This window comes from Haplochromis burtoni, unplaced genomic scaffold (genome assembly GCF_018398535.1).
Source record: "Haplochromis burtoni strain Fernald_Lab_line unplaced genomic scaffold, NCSU_Asbu1 Contig_21, whole genome shotgun sequence".
Lineage (NCBI taxonomy): Eukaryota > Metazoa > Chordata > Actinopteri > Cichliformes > Cichlidae > Haplochromis > Haplochromis burtoni.
Genome location: NW_024582382.1, coordinates 1,668,692 through 1,685,951, shown reverse-complemented (window position 1 = coordinate 1,685,951; position 17,260 = coordinate 1,668,692). Strand labels below are relative to the sequence as shown.

Sequence of the window (17,260 nt, the reverse complement as noted above, 5' to 3'; positions counted from 1 at the left end):
GCCTCTATTGCTCACTTTAGTTATATGTGTGAAACCCCTGTGCAGATTAATTGGAAATGTTTTGTGAGTTAAAACAGAAGAGAAGCAGGGAAATTTAGGCTGCAGAGGGCTCTTGCTGTGTTTGAACATGAGCTTTAGACACATGAAAGACTCAAGCTTTTCCCACTATACATCCATGGAAGACAAAGCTGTGATTATGGTTTGTGGTGAGGATGTTTGCTGCGAGTGATTTGTCTCCCATGCAAGGCTTTGGTGATGGATCTTCAGTTCAGTGTCTCCCAGAGTTCAGCCGCGATGTGCTTCATTTCAAGTAAACTATTTATTTTAGGATAAAAAAAAGTTTAAAAAAAAGAAAAGTTGTTTTAATTAATATTTCATTCTTCACAGTGCAGAAAATAAAGTGTGGCAGATTTCTGCCTTCTTTAAAAAGTTCCCGTGTTAGTAGTAATTTGGGGGGGTTGTTCCTTTGACATGTTAAATCCCTTGTGGGAAGACACTGAATTGCCGTCCGTCATAACAAGTGGTGGAAAATAAAAACTAGATAAAAATAGCAACACTTCAGTGTAAAAAGAGTCCATTACAGACAAAGCTGATAGTGTTGATACATAAAAACATTATTAAATGTATTTCACAGGGTGGAAAGTGTGACCCACCAGTAAGTGGTTTATTTTGAGCCCAGCATGAAAAAGTCCACTCCTGTACATTTAATCTATCCACAGGTCATATCACATCTTGTTATAGCAGCACACAAAAACATATCATTTCCCTTAAATGACAACTCTTCTGGTCTACCTGTCATAACAGTGAATCTAACAGCCACTTCCACTGATAAATAAACATATAAACTGACACAACAATCAAGAATTTGTTGTGTGTGCGGTTTTAAATTTCTTTGGACTCTTTTTTTAATATTAACCAGGGTGGCTGTAGCACAGAAGGTGGAGCGGCCTGTTAAAAGGTCAGCGGTTTAATATCTGGCACTTCTAGTCTGCGTATCAAAGTATCCTTGGGCAAAATACTGAACCCTAAGTTGCCCATGATGAATCCATCAGAGTGTGTGAATGAGGCTTGTGTGAGTGTTCAAATGGAATAGAAAATCATTCTACGAGTGCTTTAATTACGTGGTTTCTGTTTGGTCTTGTTGTTCTCTTAGATTTGATGATGGTTAGGCTCTGATTCCTGTTTTGATGTTCATTGTCATTCCTGTGATAACTGGAATGACTGCGCATTGGTTATTCTTGGATTTATAGAGTTTAGTGTTAGTTTTGTTTTATTTTAGCTGTTATTTGTGTTTCATTTAGTGCGCGGGACGCTCCTGTGTCTAGTTTGCACATTCTCCTCATGCCTGTGTAGATTCTCACTTGGTACTCTGGCGTCTTCCCACAGTCTAAGAACATGTGGTTTTAGGTTAGTTGGGGAATCTAAATTGTTTGTAGATGCCAATGGTTGTCTTTATGTATGGCAGCCAGTCTAAGAAGTACCCTTCCTCTTACCCTATAACAGCACGGATAAGTGCAGGGAGGGCTGAGAAAACATGGGCCGATCTAAGCATGTCTACACCCGGGCCTCCGGCTGCTTCTTTCATCATAGTAATATCTGTTGAATATTGGATTATGAAAAGCCATCTTTGAATGTAGAGGGGATGTGTATCATGAGCGTAACCACTACAATTCATGCTGAAAGGGTCATTTTCTTTCATTGTAAAGTCGTGTGTACTACAGCTATCAAATCCACACAGAGGAATTAAAAATAAGCCTCAGCTATAAAGTAAAACTGAAATACTCATATAGACCAGTCTTTAGCATAGTCACAGGTCTTTAACCTGCCAGGCTGTTTGTACAAAGTCTGTTTGATATCTAAATGCAGCAACGTGAAAATCATCATCATCCTGTGTCTTGCAGATTCTACTAAGGCCGCTTCCACACCTAAATCAAACTATTTCCTGTACTGACATGCCATCTGAAACAGGCTGTCTTTTGTTGTCTGCTACTCCCCAGAAAGGACAACTGTGGAAAAAAAACAAAACCTTGAATCTCCCAGTGTCGTCCAGAGTTCACGAGTGACAGTTTTGTTACAAGATTTAAAGTTCAAGTGTCCATAAAGGACCAAGTACTACAAATAGGATTAATGTGAGCATTAAGTGTAACATCTTAAGCTTGCAAGACAGTCAAATAAAAACATTACCAAAAAATGGAAAGTTTCTCAGTGGTTATACATTTTTATTCAGAGTTTTAGGTCCCACCGTGGGTCCCATGGTAGTTAATACCAGGATCAGCTCATAATCCCTGAGGAGCCAGTTATTGGGAATGAACTGGTCAAACCCTCCAGATACTGGAGAATAAAACACCACAGTCATTTAGCACAGTTTAAAGCAGTCCAAAAAAAAAAAAAAAAAAAAATACAGGTCATTAAGTGTATGTAAACCACAAAGGGGGAAATTACATTCTAAGCATAGACAATCCCTACTCATTTAAACAAAGGCACAGTACACAATACTGTAATCAAGATGTATAGCGTAACCCAATATGGGTGAGAAATGACACAGAGGGAACACAGACACCTCCATGAGGAAACGCTGATGTCGCTTTCACCTCGCAGGCCTCAACAGTAACCAGCTGATGTTATGTGTAAATAAGGAACATTCATATTGACAACAACACAGAGGCTCAACAGTCTTTTGTGCAAACTATTATAGACTGTGGCTCAGTTTACCCATCTGGTTCTCCTTTTCTGTGCTACTGATTCAAACTGCTCTTGCTTTTCTTCTTCGAATGGGAATCATCCAAACTAAAAAGACAGTAATTCTTCTCTGTTGTACCTTTCAGAGGTGAGGAGCAAACATCAGCCCATTTGAAACACAGCTGTGCAATATTAAAAAAAAAAAAAAGACTTGTCAAAGCAAAGCAAAGGTGACTATAACCCCAAAGCAAAATCTCTACCACTCATTACGTTTCCTTGATTGTAACGAATGCAAGGAGTGTTATTAAATACATCAAAAGGAGCAAATGTTGAGATTTTGAGGGGTTATTTTTGTTTTTTTTGTTAGTTTGGGACAAATCTGAAGTATATCATTAGAGGACATAAACTAGGTAAGTTCGTGAAATAAAAACAAAACTATGAGGAAGGGAAAAGTGCTTTGTCCTGATACACATCAGATTGGATCGCCAAAGGATGCATTTGAAAATCTGCCAACTGCCAGCTCAGGTTATGGGGAATATAACACTGTTAACTTAAAAGCACAACAACATCTTCATATTAGAGCAAATGTCCGGAGTCATCTGATACAAAAGAAATACCCAAAAAAGCCAATTAAATGAGAAAAAAAAGCCCAAAGCCTACAAACATAGACTTGAAGGGCTCTGCATTTTAAAAAGCAAAAAAAAAAGTGTTAATGTAAAGCTGGCAAAAGGCTCAAATATAAGACAATACATTCTATGAGAATAGCAGATACATTTACAAGCAACATGTACATCACAAAGCTCAACTGATTGCCTGCAAAGCTTAACGATGAAAGCTACTTCCTGCAGAGCTGAAGTCCTCCGACCGTACTCCATAATACGGGATGAGGCTCTGGCTCCAGAGAGGAAGGAAGAGTCCCGAGGCGGGCCGCACAGCAGCCCAGTAAAACTATTAAAAACCATGCACCACTGCAGCAAGAATACAGCAGCCACATGGTCTAATACCAAACACTGGTCTCCACGAGCCTTTCAGATACCGAGGCAAGACGGAGACGAGGATGAGAAAGGAGCGGTCGCCCTAATAGGGAACCTGGGGAGGACACCACGGGGTGTCTGGGTACAGGAGACAGTGCACAGACTTGAACCTGGAAGACAAGAAAAAGACTTAGATCTATGTTGAAAATGTGCTTAAATTAATACGTCTTATAATTAAGTACAACAGCCCCTCACCTTGATGGATCCTCCTCTACTGGAAACGCTCCTTTCAAATTGATGATATTGCTCTTGTTTTCAAACATCCCATAACTTAGAGTGATCTGAAAAAAAAAGAGCAAAAACGTGAACACCACATTCACTCGGATTTGTCCTTTTCTCGAGGATGCAGAATGTCCTATAAGCCTCTCACCTGCTTATGAATCTCAGATCTGGACACCTGTTGCAGGTTTTCCAGGTGGGAGTGGAACAGGTTGCTGCGGGTCAGGGGGACCCCCAGAACCGACTCGATGATGTAGCCGATGGTGCAGTCGTCCGGAAGACGGATCTTCTCGGCTGTGTTCATGAAGTGACCGCCACTGAAAAATAAGAAGTCACCTGGTCAGTGCCAGTGTACTCTGCTCTACTATACGAATCCTTTCTACTGACAGGAAGTCACTTTGAGATTGTAACACGCCTCTGAAAGACCTAAAGCCTTGCACCTACTTTCTTATAATGGCAGTTCTAGAGTCTCTGGGTGTTGCAAGCTGGTTATAGATCCAAGTAAAGACACGCCCAAGGTTGGCATTGTGGTGTGGGTGGGGATTTGGGGCACTACTTCTTGCCTTTATTTTTATTGGGCTTTAGCTTAGAAATTTACTATTCCAAATGTAGTAATCCATTGGATCGACTATTGAGGACGTTTGGGGGGTTTTGTAGTTTATGTGTTCACTACAAGGCAAATGCAATCTTAGTGCAGCATAATTATAAATATCTTACCTGGCCCATGGGCTCATCTTCAGCGCCAGACCCCGACTCACACAGAAACCTGCTCCTCCTGTTGCAAACCAGAAATTCACTGGTTTCTATAAAAGGAGAACGAAAAGGTTATTAATGCTACCATCTGGCGAGTCACCATTGAAATATATACTGCGATATCAACAACAATCTTCAGCATACCATCTTATTGTCGCCCAGCCTCTCTGTGGCCTCTATTGGCCGGTCCAGACTGGGTTTGCCGAGGTACATGTCCTGGGTGTGGGGGTACTGGGACAGGTGCTTCACCAGGGCCCGGACATTCACGTAATTGTCATCATCTACGTGACAGAACCACCTGCAAAACAGAATAGTTATTAGATCAAAGACATTCTCGGCTAATGCACAAGTGAGCGTTTTCTAAAGCGATGCTTACTTTTTCCCTGACTCGATGAACTTGTCATATTCCACCGCCATCTTGCAAGACAGAGCTTGTCGGCTGTGTGCCGCAGAGCAGTTGGTGTTAATTGCATGACTCCCTGTGGCGGTCATGAAAGAAACAGAGTTATGGCTTAAAACATCATCAAAGAAGCATCTGTGTATTTCAAAGTCATCTTTCACAGAGGCAAGAAGCTCAGAGCAAAATTTTTATGGCATTTAAAATGGGATTCGGTTTCTCATTGATGGTGCCTTTCTCAAACAAAATGATCTTTGTTGGCAACTTGAAAGCTCCCTCATAAAACTTACCAATTTTCTTCTTCAGCTCATCATCTTCTCCATCTGTGAAGATGTACGTCTGTAAACAAACAAGGGAAGTCACAGATAAGGAGACTTGGCCTTCAGAACCACAAAATTATAGCTACTCTGGCTGATCATGTGAAGTGGCCACACGGTCTTATTCAACAGTGTGTTCAAAGTCTCTCTCCGTCACATCCAGCTGGTGTGATTAGCATCAATCAGCGTTGCTTTTATGCAGTGGAAAACGCATTGAGTTAAACAGCCTCCTGCTCTAATAAAGGCCTTTTGTCCTGCATTTTACTCTCACCATGGCAACTATGCAGCCGCCCCGAAGCATCCCAGACAAACAACAAAGGAGGAGGCAGACTGTCCGCCTCACACACACACACCCCGTTCATGTATCACATCCCGTGGCTGAGCCTCGTCGCTCTGCTGGACCTGCTGCCGAGCTTCAAAATGATTAATGCTGATAAACAGCAGCATGAAAAAAAATGTCTGTCTCTTTGTCTTCGCATCTGTGTGACTGACAGATTCAAAAACGTTAGAAGAATTAAAACCACCAGATTGCAGGCACTTGTTAAATGTAGCAATTAGTCATAAAAGGAGTAAAGAACAAAGGGCACCTTACAGGAACACACTTAAAAGAAGCGGGAAGAGATTAGACTTCTCTTTATGACAACTCACACAGAGCAGGTGCGAGCTGCTGAATAGCGGTGATGAAAAGGCGGCCGGCCCCAGGCTTTGTAACCGCCAGTAGTCTGTTTACTCTTCACCTCAGGTGAGGCAGCACCTGCCGAACACCACGCTATCCTATCTACGCCACGTGTCTCTACATGCTAGGTCATGCTCCCTTAACCCTCACTAACAGATAGAGCTCTAATGCCTGCACGTTCACCACCATCACCCTGCTGCTGAGCAACTGCAATCTGTGATGTGCATCTATAAGCAGGCCGCTGACTTTACTTGAATTAAATGAAACATTGGTTGCTCCAGTTTAGTTTTTGTTTTTCCCCCCAACACAAAGCGAGGCTGCTCAAGCAGTTTGTGGAACAAATTCTGAGCAGATGTTGCTCAACGCTAAAGCCATGAGCCTGTATTTGTTTAGGGAACAGTGGTGGTTTCGCTGGTAAAGGGATCAGAGGCTGGCGCTGTTTGCTTTAAAGCTCGTTCAATAGACAGCCTAATCACTGAGGCAGCTGCCAGAGCTGCCTGGCTACTGACAGAAAGAGGAGGAGGGTGGATGGAGGAGCGGTGGTGGGATTCTCACTGCTGATTAGTAAATCAAAAACCGTGTGTGGCCAATCACCCCCTTTTCACCCCCCTGTCATCTCCCCCCCACACACAGCCAGAGCCTCTTGAATAGAACAATGCTGTGAGTTTTCATGCTGGGTAAAGTCTCCACTGGGTAAACGCTTGCCAGCATTTGCATACAGCTGCAGGAGTTAACTAAAGAGAAATCTCCCAGTGAAGTTTTTTCCTTAGTCATTGTTCCTTCACTGAAAACTTAAAAGAGCTACTTTCGTGGAATACTAATTCAAACAAAAAGAATGCACGAGAGAGAAAAGAGATGGTCCTGTGTGGAGCAGAGATAAGAGGCGAGAGGGCAAGAGGTGAGGAGAAGAGCGGCGCTGCGCTCCTGATCACAGGAAGGTCTGGCACGGCCCTGTCTGAGCTGAACGTGGTGCCTGGCTGGCTGCCTCCAGCTCCACAGGAAGGAAGGGCACTGGGCTCCCTTCTTTTCCATCATCCACCTCCACCCCGATTCCTTCCCCTTTTTGTCCCAGCTTTTCAAAGCATTTCAGCACATTTTGTGCAGACTAATAATTTGGCAGACATCACACAGGATTAGAATTGTTTCATCAGGGATGCAGTAAAAGATAAGTTGATGGCATAAAACACATGCATTTGTTGATTTCCATATCAGAAGTTGCAGATTAACAGCAGGATTTCCTCCTTAATGACATCCACCCACTCTCTGACCGCTTGTATTTTATTTCTTTACACTGAAGCCATTTGAATAACTGAACTGCAGCTCCAAGTGTTTTTTTTTTTTCCTAAATGCTAAAAGATCTCATTGTTGGACGGCTGGCTAATTATCAGACTCTTAAGAGAGGAATGCATGGCACACCACCGTGAAGATGTCAGTGCCAGCTGTCCAGACACTTGAAATAATTTTGCACACTGGAAAAAAAAAAAAACGCTCATATGTGCCAGATTTCCAAATGAACTCTGGAAAGAGAGAAAGTAAAGAGGATGGTTAGGAATTAAACTTTAAATGTAAAGTCCCAGCTACTGAGTGTTTTTTTCCCAAAAGCATTTATTAACAATGTGCATAAAGACCCAAACAAGCTGGATTTACAAAAGTGTTATTTATGCTATGTATGCGCTCAAAGATTAAGAAGGCCACAAGCACTATTGTGTCAACAAACCTATCACAGAGATAATCTACCTTCCCTGTTCTCACAGAAACACCACCAGATCACATACTGAGCAGATGTGAGAAGCAAGCAAGTGTAAAAGCCTGCAGAAACATACTTGCTTATATAGAAATAATACTTTTTGTCCCTTGTGTCTGATACTCCAACATTGATGCAAACTCCACAGATGTCCATCAGCTGAGCGTGAGAATCAAATCTGATCACAGAGGATGGCCATATGTACATGGTGGGAACTCTGAACATCATATGGCTGGCATTAAGGCCTTCCATTGTGCTGTCTCCCCTGACCACCTGGCACCCCTTCTCCAGGAACTCCTTCATGCATTGTGGTGCTCAGTCTGTCCTTTTTGTCCATGCAGCCACCTACCAGCTGCCTGCCTCTCAGCCCTGCTGATAATTCTGTTTTAAATGGGTTAACTAACATCATCCACTGCAGCAATTGCAAACAATTAGCAGAAGCTGTTCCCATGTAAGCAGCTGTTGCAGATCATGGTTTGATCTACTCCATCTAATCATTACTCCTTTTCACACAGTGATTGTGACAGTCTATTATTATTTGAAACCCTGGCATCAAACAGATCCCCTTCAACTTTATTGCTGCTTGGAATAAAAAGAAAACCTTTATGTGACTGTAGCCGAAACAAATTACAACGACTTCTGCAAAAGCGCATGTGAGGTGTAGGATAAAATCACTTTGACTAGCTACTGTTTCCTCAGCCTTGTCTTTGTGCACCCTCTAAAGGAGCTTGGTTTTCAAGGACATTTTCATACTCAGCGTGCTCTTTCCCAGCATAAGCAAGCCTATAGATGCACCCTTTTGTCCCAGGCATCCCCTAAACGAAGCCCCCACGTTCCCATCCCTCCACTAAGCTTGACCCAGACTCAGCTCCCACGTTCCCATGGAGAGAGGGGAGACAAGGGGCTGGGAAAGCTTTTCTTCCCCCTTCAGAAAGAAGCTTTGTTAGCCCTGGAAGGGGGACAGCGTTGGAGTCGGTGGCTGTGAAGCATCCATTGCACCGGGGACATTCACAGGGACACCTCAAAAGAGGGGGGATAATAGAGAGAGGGGAGAGAGGGGGGTTGAGAAAAGGGGAGAAGAGGGCGTTCTGAAACTGCTCCCTCCGTTCTCAGGGACATCACTCAGGGGAAAATAAAAAGTGACAGAGCAGAGGGAATTCAGCATGGTGAACAGTGTGGCCGTTTCAGTATGTCATCTAGTGACAAGGGGAACAATAAAGCACCGTGAACAGCGATGAAACATCATCATCACCTGCATGCGTACACTGGATTATTGTTACAACTATGCAGTGCGGGCTCAATAACAATGACATAAAGTAAATCACTGAAATCTTTAACTTTCGGATTGTGCACGCGCAGTGTTTTGATAACGAGCTGAATGTTCCATGTTACACCTTTCCCATTTACCTGTTGCACGTTTCTGGAGATCCATGTCTCCAGAAGCAGACTCAGCCGGGACTGGTGGAACTTCTTGGTGGTCTTCACTGCGATGAAGATGTCATCCGCGCTGATGTTCTCAGCTGGAGGGGGGTCCGCGAACGAGCGTGCGGGCTTCTCCACCTCCCTCCGTCCCCGGGTCAGTTTGGTGAAGTAAGCCGAGAATCCTTTCTTATCCCGTGCGCTCTCGGGCGGTGCGCTCTCCCCTTCCCCCGGCGTGGCATCTTGGAGCAGAGAGCGCGTACCGATGTCCCGTTCGCTCGTCACCTCGCTCACCTGCACCCGGTGATGCTGCACAGCAACCAGGAGCAGCAGCAGCAGGCAGAGACATGCTGTGCAGGCTACTGAGATTGCGGTCTTCTTTCCATTATTTTTCAACATGATTAAACCTAAATACGACTAAAACCTATAAAGCGCCTAAACGAACTCCCAATGCAAAGTCCATATGGTATTTTTTTTCCTCAATGAAACTCAAAAGGACAAACACCAATTCAGTAGCGCCGCATAGCTGTATAATACAGGAGCGAACGTTCACGAGGAACATATATAAGCTTCGACACTTGGCCACGCCTCGTGGGAGGTCCGTGAAGCCAGCGTTCAGCCTGTGATGCAGCAACGGGGCGTGCGTGCGTGAGTGCAGCTTGTCCTTTCACAGATCATGAAAGTGAACGTTTGACCCAAGTAAAACAAAAATTGCAGCTGGTCACGAAGAAAGGTGTGTTTCAGAGACTGCACCTGGAGAAAAAGTGCATCATCCCCACAATGCTGTGACTCATCGGCTAATAAAAAGATTCTGTTCACCACACTGAAATCACGCTTATTTTTCCCCTCTTTAAATTTCTTTCTTTTTCAAAGTGAAGCTATTTGAATTCGCCCGAGTGTGAGCCGGGTGTTCACCAGACAAACAGCCTCCATTGTTCTCCATTGACCTTGAGAGGCCACTAAACAGTTGGCCATTCCTGAACACTTGTTATTCAGATTTTGGCTCTGGCAATGGAGTGCTGGGATGCTGACCAAAAGAGATTCATTTAGACCAACATTCAGCTGGTGGAGTCTCAATAACCCGCAGCAACCGTCAGGTTTAGGCAGTCTGGTCAATCACATGGGCAGTGTTGGTCAAGTTATCAAGTTATCAAGTAATCAGTAACTAATTACTGATTATTTCCCCAAAAAGGTAATCCCGTTACTTTACTGATTACTTATTTTCAAAAGTAATTAATTAGTTAGTTACTTTGTTACTTTTTAAAAACACGATTTACAACCTGAATAGGTAATAAAGCGATAGATCTTTCAGCCCAATTCTACTTTTTCTGCATAATCCATCATACAAAATGTAATCAAATGGAAAAGTCTCTTTTTAAAACTTGTTTTATTAGTTTTAATCTTTTAACTTTATGCATCAAGCAAAAATTTAATTATATGCAACATTCTCTGACTGTAAGAAATTTGTTTAACATTTAAACCTATTTTCTGCACATTCCAGCACATAAAATAAAATATTTTTTTGTGTTTACACTCAGTCTTTCAAATAGATGCAAGTAAAACACGGCAGAAAATAAATAAAATCAAAGACTAGCGGTCCTGTTGCTCTATTTTCACCTGCAAAGCAGGACTGGCGTAGGCGGAGGTTTGCCCAGGTACAGGTGAGCCGCAGCGGTCAATTGAAGAATCCGCGAGTTTCTCCATGAATTTCCCATTACGTGGTAGCGTGGTGCTTGCTTGGAAGTTTAGGGGTTTTTTTCGCTGTAAAAATAAGTTTTCTTCCCACGCGCAAGGGACACTAATGTTTTTGTCACTTTTTATGTAATCAAACTCAAAGTAAGGTCAGTACTTCCACGCTTTAAATGCTGCACGCTCATACTCTCTCCCGCACTCGATATATTATCCATTGTTGATCTGCACACAGCTGTTGTCACGAACGTGGCACTCGCTTACGTCATTGTCATGAGACATTCTCGCAAAAAAATCACGTTTTTAGTAACGCGGTGTGTTTACGGGAAAGTAACGGTAATCTAATTACCGTTTTTGCAATAGTAATCCCTTACTTTACTCGTTACTTGAAAAAAGTAATCGGATTACAGTAACGCGTTGCACATGGGTTTATTATTATCACAGTGTTCTCCTAAGATGATCAACAGTATCCAAATTAGGATGAAAAACTGCACAGACCATAATGATTGTAATACCAGCAACCTAACAGTGTCCCAAAGACTAGGCGTATCAGGGGCATCAGGAAAAGATCAACAGTCACACTTGTCCAAGTCTGAAGTCTGTGTTCCTGTTTGACTCTCTAAGTCTTTGCAGCAGTTGCAGTTCAAGAAATGAAATCAGTCTTTTTAAAGAATATGCACAAGAACAGTATTCTCCGCTGCAGGTGTTTCATTCTGTCTAATTCTGAGACACTCAAGACAGAAGTTACTTCTCCGCTCTGTTGCTCCAGACAAGGCTCTTTGTCCACCTTTTAACAGTGAGCACAGAAAGGCGTCTAAAAGAAAGCATGAGAAACCAGACAGAAGGGGCTGTCTCTGTGGCCTTCATTAATCTTCAGTCAAACGCCTCTTTCTGCTGGGTTTGCATGGATTTCTTCCTAGCAAGGAAACTGTGTTTTGGCTCTTTAGATTTGTGAAACAATGTCAACTGTTAAAATGGCAAGTCAAAACTCTCTCCAGTCTTAGAAGCCTCTGCTCCCTTTCCCGCCTCCCTCTCGGTTCACTTGATTTCAGCCATTTGAAACGCTTTCAGATGCCTTTCCTCTACCTCCTCTTTGACCTCTCCATCTAACATTACTGCTGAATACCAGCGGTATTAAACCTAGTTTCTTCAGACGAGGCCACTTCCTCACCACATTGACCACAAACCCACAAATAAACACACAGTGTGCTTGATTTTTCCCTTTGAAGGCATCAGTCTGTCAGGGGATCTGAGCCCAGATGATAAAATTAAAGGGTTGCTATATATAGCTCTTCTATTTCCAAAGGAGGCTGCATGTGAAACACATACAGCAGGTAAAGAAACCCAGGATGAAGTGGGACAGCGTGATCACCCAAGCCCACAAAAAAATCCACAAAAACCTGAAAACACACTCAGCTATAAGACAGCATGGAAGACATTAGCTCAAGGCAAGATTTTCTTTCCATTTCTTTCCATTTGTTTAACATTCCCGAGGATGGCTCCATGAATGCTGCTTTTTGAAGCCTTTGTTTATTAGTGAATATTTCAGTTCCAGTCTTCCATGGTATATGCCATGTTGCTTCAGTACCGAATCTGTGACTTTCACACAGTGTCAGCAGACCAGGTCAGGACATTATTTGAAGTTGCCCTTTTTCATATGCAGTCTACTTTGAATGCAATCTCATTACTGGCAACACTCCATTTAGTTTCAGCAAGAGAGCTGCATGGACAGAGCTTGCAGGAGGGAGCATGGATAAAGCATGCTGTCTAGAGCTGTGTTTAAACAAGAACTCTGGAACATGTTAAGAGAGTCAGATTGGAACAGTGCTCAAAGTTTTCTCTTCTGACACATGCAGGAGGTAGAACACAGGACAACAATAATAATATGCCAAATTATTGTTACCCTGGCACAACTGGAAATCACTCTATAGGGCTACTAGATATGCAGCTGATTAAAGATCATCCAACAGTGTGAAAAGAACTAATGTCTCCTTTAATGTTCCTTAAAGTGGGCTTAATAATCAGATCTCAACATTTAATAAATGTTTCTGTGAGTTTTGCATTTATGAGTAACACATAAATCCTATTACTTAGGATTTATAAGTAGACAAATGTTTGATAAATTGAGTATAAGACACTGTATTTTGTTCTAAACTGATTTAAAAATAATTGTTTAGCTAATTTCCTAAGGTATACATGAGTTATTACAACTGCGTTTCACTTGTCATTCATTATGGAGGATTTTGTTGCAGTTAATAATATAATTTCTGACTTTATTATAAATGCTAAAAAGGGCCAAATGAAGTATAAACTAGTCAAGTTTGATTACTTTCATTTAACTTGCTGAACAGATCAAATGAATGTAAAGAAGCAAGCATATAACCAGTATGCAGCGCATGTTTCAGATATAGCACACTGTCCAATTTTATAAAAACACTAACCACGGTGGAGGGTGGTACTGGGCACCCTGATCAAAAGTGGGACTGAATCTATAAAAAAGTACAAATGGAATAACACCACACTGAGATGGGAGCCAAGTGGTGGGATCAGTCTTCAGTTCTGTTTATTTTCCCACCGTGGACACACTATCTCTGATGGGATTACAGGTCACACCAGAAGTGAGAGCCAGGGGACCGGCCGTCCGCCTCAGATCTCGGTTTCAGTTTCCCTCCTCATGCTACATTAGCGGAAACTCTCCAAAGACCGCAACCGAGAATGCTTCAGCTGCTTTGAGAGGAGTAAATATGACCCATTTTTCTTGATTTACACACAGAATTCCCAAAAGTCTGAAAGTAGTTCCTTCACGTGAGCACAATGGAAGAACAAAACAGAGTATAATACAAGATAAAGTTCAGATAAAACACGCAAATACTCCCATCGTGAATATTATTTTCATACTGTATTAGTGTGGAGATATTCAGATAGTTTACTTGAAGAAATATTGCCTTTTTATGTACATTTTAGATTTGGTTGGTTTCATGAAATATCTATACTGTCCATCCAAACTGTTGCACTTGTGATACACTTCTCTGTTTTCACAATAGGATGTTTGTCTCTAAATTGTACAAAACCACCTGTTGCCACTGGAAACAAGACACAACAGCGATACTTCACAAAGCTCTCAGTAAACCCAAGAGACCACTAAAAGCTGATGAATTATATAACAGGTGAATTATTTCCATATCACAATGCATACTGTAAGAAGTAAGTTGGTGGATGAATAGCCCAGAAAAGCTCGTGTTTAACAACAACGCAGTGTTATTACATTCTTTTCGATTGCATCAGAGCAACTCATATCCTGTTAATTGTTTGATGCATTCCTTCCTTCTCATTCCATATTGAAAACTACTGCAAATGGGTTTTGCCTAACCCATCTTTTCAACCGCAAAGTTTTCTATGTTTGCTTGCCATCACGTTGAGTACACTTAACTTTTGATTTTTTGAAGAGGGAATCAGTAGCAATAAAGTTTTTTCTTAGATAAATATAAAGGAAAAAAACCCACAGCAGTCTGAGCCAAGAGAATTTTTTCCTGAAGAGGAGAAAACCATAACTCTGCAGGTCCAGTGAAAACAGGAAACTCACTGCTGGTAGCTGATTTTAAAGTTCCGCACACACCGCCGTCATATTTGTTCCCTTCACACTCTCCTCTTTAGTACTACAGCTATTTGCATAACTGTTCAGACCTGACAGTCACCCCCTGCTTCTGCCCTACTTCCAGTCTGTCAGCCTAATGCTTCCCAGCACTCTGTCTTTGTGGCAGCTCTTGTTGTTCCGGGAGCATCAAATGATCAACATATTAAACTGGGAGGACTCTTGTCTATTCTGGTCTGGTCTTCTGCCTCACATCCAAGGCCCCGGACTTAAATGCATTTAGTGGGTTGGCCCCAATTATGGATATCGGCTGGGGGCTGTCATGGTTTCCTACTTGTTGTTTCACCAGTGTTAATGGGGGGGCTTTATGTTGTGAAACACCGAGAGTTGGAGAGATATGATCTCTGTGTGTATTGTGGTGGAAGAATAGGGCTGTGGGATCTGATACTGTGGAAATGACAGGGCAGTCTGATGTGTCAGACTCTCACGGGACGGCAGACACAGTGGAGAGAGACTCTGGTGGGAAAGTGCTGAAGTTTCACTCCAAGAGTGTTTGTGTGGGTGTTATATGTATTGTGTCATTTGTCTTTTCTTTTTTTCTCTTTTTCAGAAGATCGGGGTGACTTGTGCATTTAGATGCTCACAGCCTGAGTGAAAAGGTTACAGTTTAAAATGTGAACCAACTGGAACAATGTTAGGTTTAAAAAAAGACAGTTTCCCACAGACTGCAATCGGATGAAGCGTTCTACTTTGTGATTTGTCATTGTCATTTTGTCATAGCTGACTGTATGGGGGTATAGCTCAGTGGTAGAGCAATTGACTGCAGATCAAAAGGTCTCTGGTTCAAAGCCAGATGCCCCCTTCCTCTTAAGTATAAAAGACTCACTGCACAGGACAGTACTTGACAAATAGGTGTTCAGTTGAAAAGGCATTTCAAGACTCACTAGGCAGACAAGTTCATGTTATTGAGGATCTTACAGGGAAAAAACAAAAGCTGTTTTAAAAGTAGATCTCCCAGAGAAAACTCACCCAAGAATGTGCAGACTGCTTGGGATTCTCTTGCTGTGAGGCAACAGCGCTAACCACAGAGCCACTCTAAACCAGTGATGCCAGCTGACAGAGGAGTGGTGCACCAATACATTATTAGGATCTGAACCCAGCTTGTATGGAAGACTTTTATGATTCCCTCTTTCCGGTGGCTTTGTAACCAAATAAAAACTCCCTTTTGATCTTACACTTGCAGAGGCTCCTGTCATTCAATCTGTTAACCAAACCTCTGCTACCTCTTTTTCCAGGCCTTTGGATTTAGTGGAGACCTCCTCCAGGCTAAAAGGAAACTACCACTGAACAGTTGTCGTTGGGGAAACCTTAATATCTCTAAGATGTCCTGATCCCCTGAGCTTTTTTCACAATATTCACCTCTGATACCACAATACCTCACACGGCGCAACGGCAGATGCTCGGTCATCTCTGCATCATTCTACATCTGTTGCTGTTTATGACTTTTAATGAATGTTTACTCTGCAGCCGAAAGTCTATTAACAGCTAGAAAGAATAAACACCCTGCTTTCAATTTCACAGACTACAAGGAATCAGTCTTTTACATGTTGTTTTTAAGACTCGTGAGGACTTTCGTTCATGTTTTTGTAATGCAGAGCAGCAAAGTTCAGGCTTTTTGTTTACTGGGAGTGAACTCTACAGGGAGGAGGGTGATATACAGCAACATGAGGGACTGGGCAAATTAAGGAGCCATGACAATGAAAAGCAGATGTGACTGCTGGGCAGTGAAATGACTTTACTGCCATGTGAAAACATTGGAGAGTGCAGCAAATATCAGTTAATTGTTGAAGACACTTGCACCAGTAGCTGGTTGAAATCATCTAATTTAAAGCATGTAGGTGACTTTTTTTCTCTCTGCATATCTCAGCCTCACAAACTTTGTTTTTATGACTGGCTAATACCCTTAAAGTAGTATTTACACAACTTTGGGGGGGAAAGTAGCTTTTTTAGCCCATTAGATAACACTAGTGGAAACTTCAGAAATTTTTCTTCTGTAAAATGAGTAAATTTGCATAACTTAATATAGACAAATGAATCAGAAGTAAAATGTTGTTCTTTTGATTGCTTTGTTGGAATCCAAGGGTTGTTGTTTTCTCATTATTTTCTCAGCGTTGTAAGCTCTTTTAGTTTCATGATCTGATAATAGTTATTAATATCAGGGAGCTGGTGTTAATGATAGCTGGATGGCTCGGTATTAAAGGATGAAGCTTGCAGTAATAAGGCCAAGTACGGTTTGCCACATGGCATGGTTTGAACATGCCACCTGTCAGGAAATCCTGCATGATTATGGATCCCACAAACACACACTTTCCTCCCAGACTGGCCACCGTGGTCAGTGGAGGGAATCTGTTCTGTTTTTGACTGGGATTAATTCCTGGCACCGTCACTGGTTCAGCTCCAGCCGGGAAACAAGAGCAGCTTCCATCCCACAGGGCAGCGGTTTATCTCCTGTTGTGGGTCCAACTGGGCTGATCCTCTCATATTAAATGGATTAGCGGAGGCCTTATTCTACTGTCAGTAGGATTGTAGAATTTGGGCTTTTTTTCCCCTCCCAAAAAGTTAAAAAATAGTGAATTTGAATCATGTATTTATAAAATCTGATCTGTGTGCTTTTCTTTGAGGTATTTCTGCAGACTAGTGTCAGAAACATGATTTTCACCTGATCTCCCTAAGTACCAGTC

At 42.2% G+C, this 17,260-nt stretch overlaps 1 protein-coding gene across 1 annotated transcript; it reads right to left on the bottom strand.

The window, feature by feature from the left end:
* Window positions 1–2,198: 2,198 nt before the first annotated feature.
* On the bottom strand, window positions 2,199–9,782 carry lfng (LFNG O-fucosylpeptide 3-beta-N-acetylglucosaminyltransferase). Its single transcript, XM_005920298.3, has 8 exons — window positions 9,227–9,782; window positions 5,373–5,421; window positions 5,062–5,164; window positions 4,830–4,983; window positions 4,650–4,735; window positions 4,084–4,249; window positions 3,909–3,994; window positions 2,199–3,823 (listed from the first exon to the last, which is right to left on the bottom strand). The coding sequence occupies exons 1-8, from the start codon at window positions 9,635–9,637 to the stop codon at window positions 3,757–3,759; spliced, it is 1,122 nt and encodes a 373-aa protein (XP_005920360.1). The 5' UTR covers window positions 9,638–9,782; the 3' UTR covers window positions 2,199–3,756.
* Window positions 9,783–17,260: the final 7,478 nt, after the last annotated feature.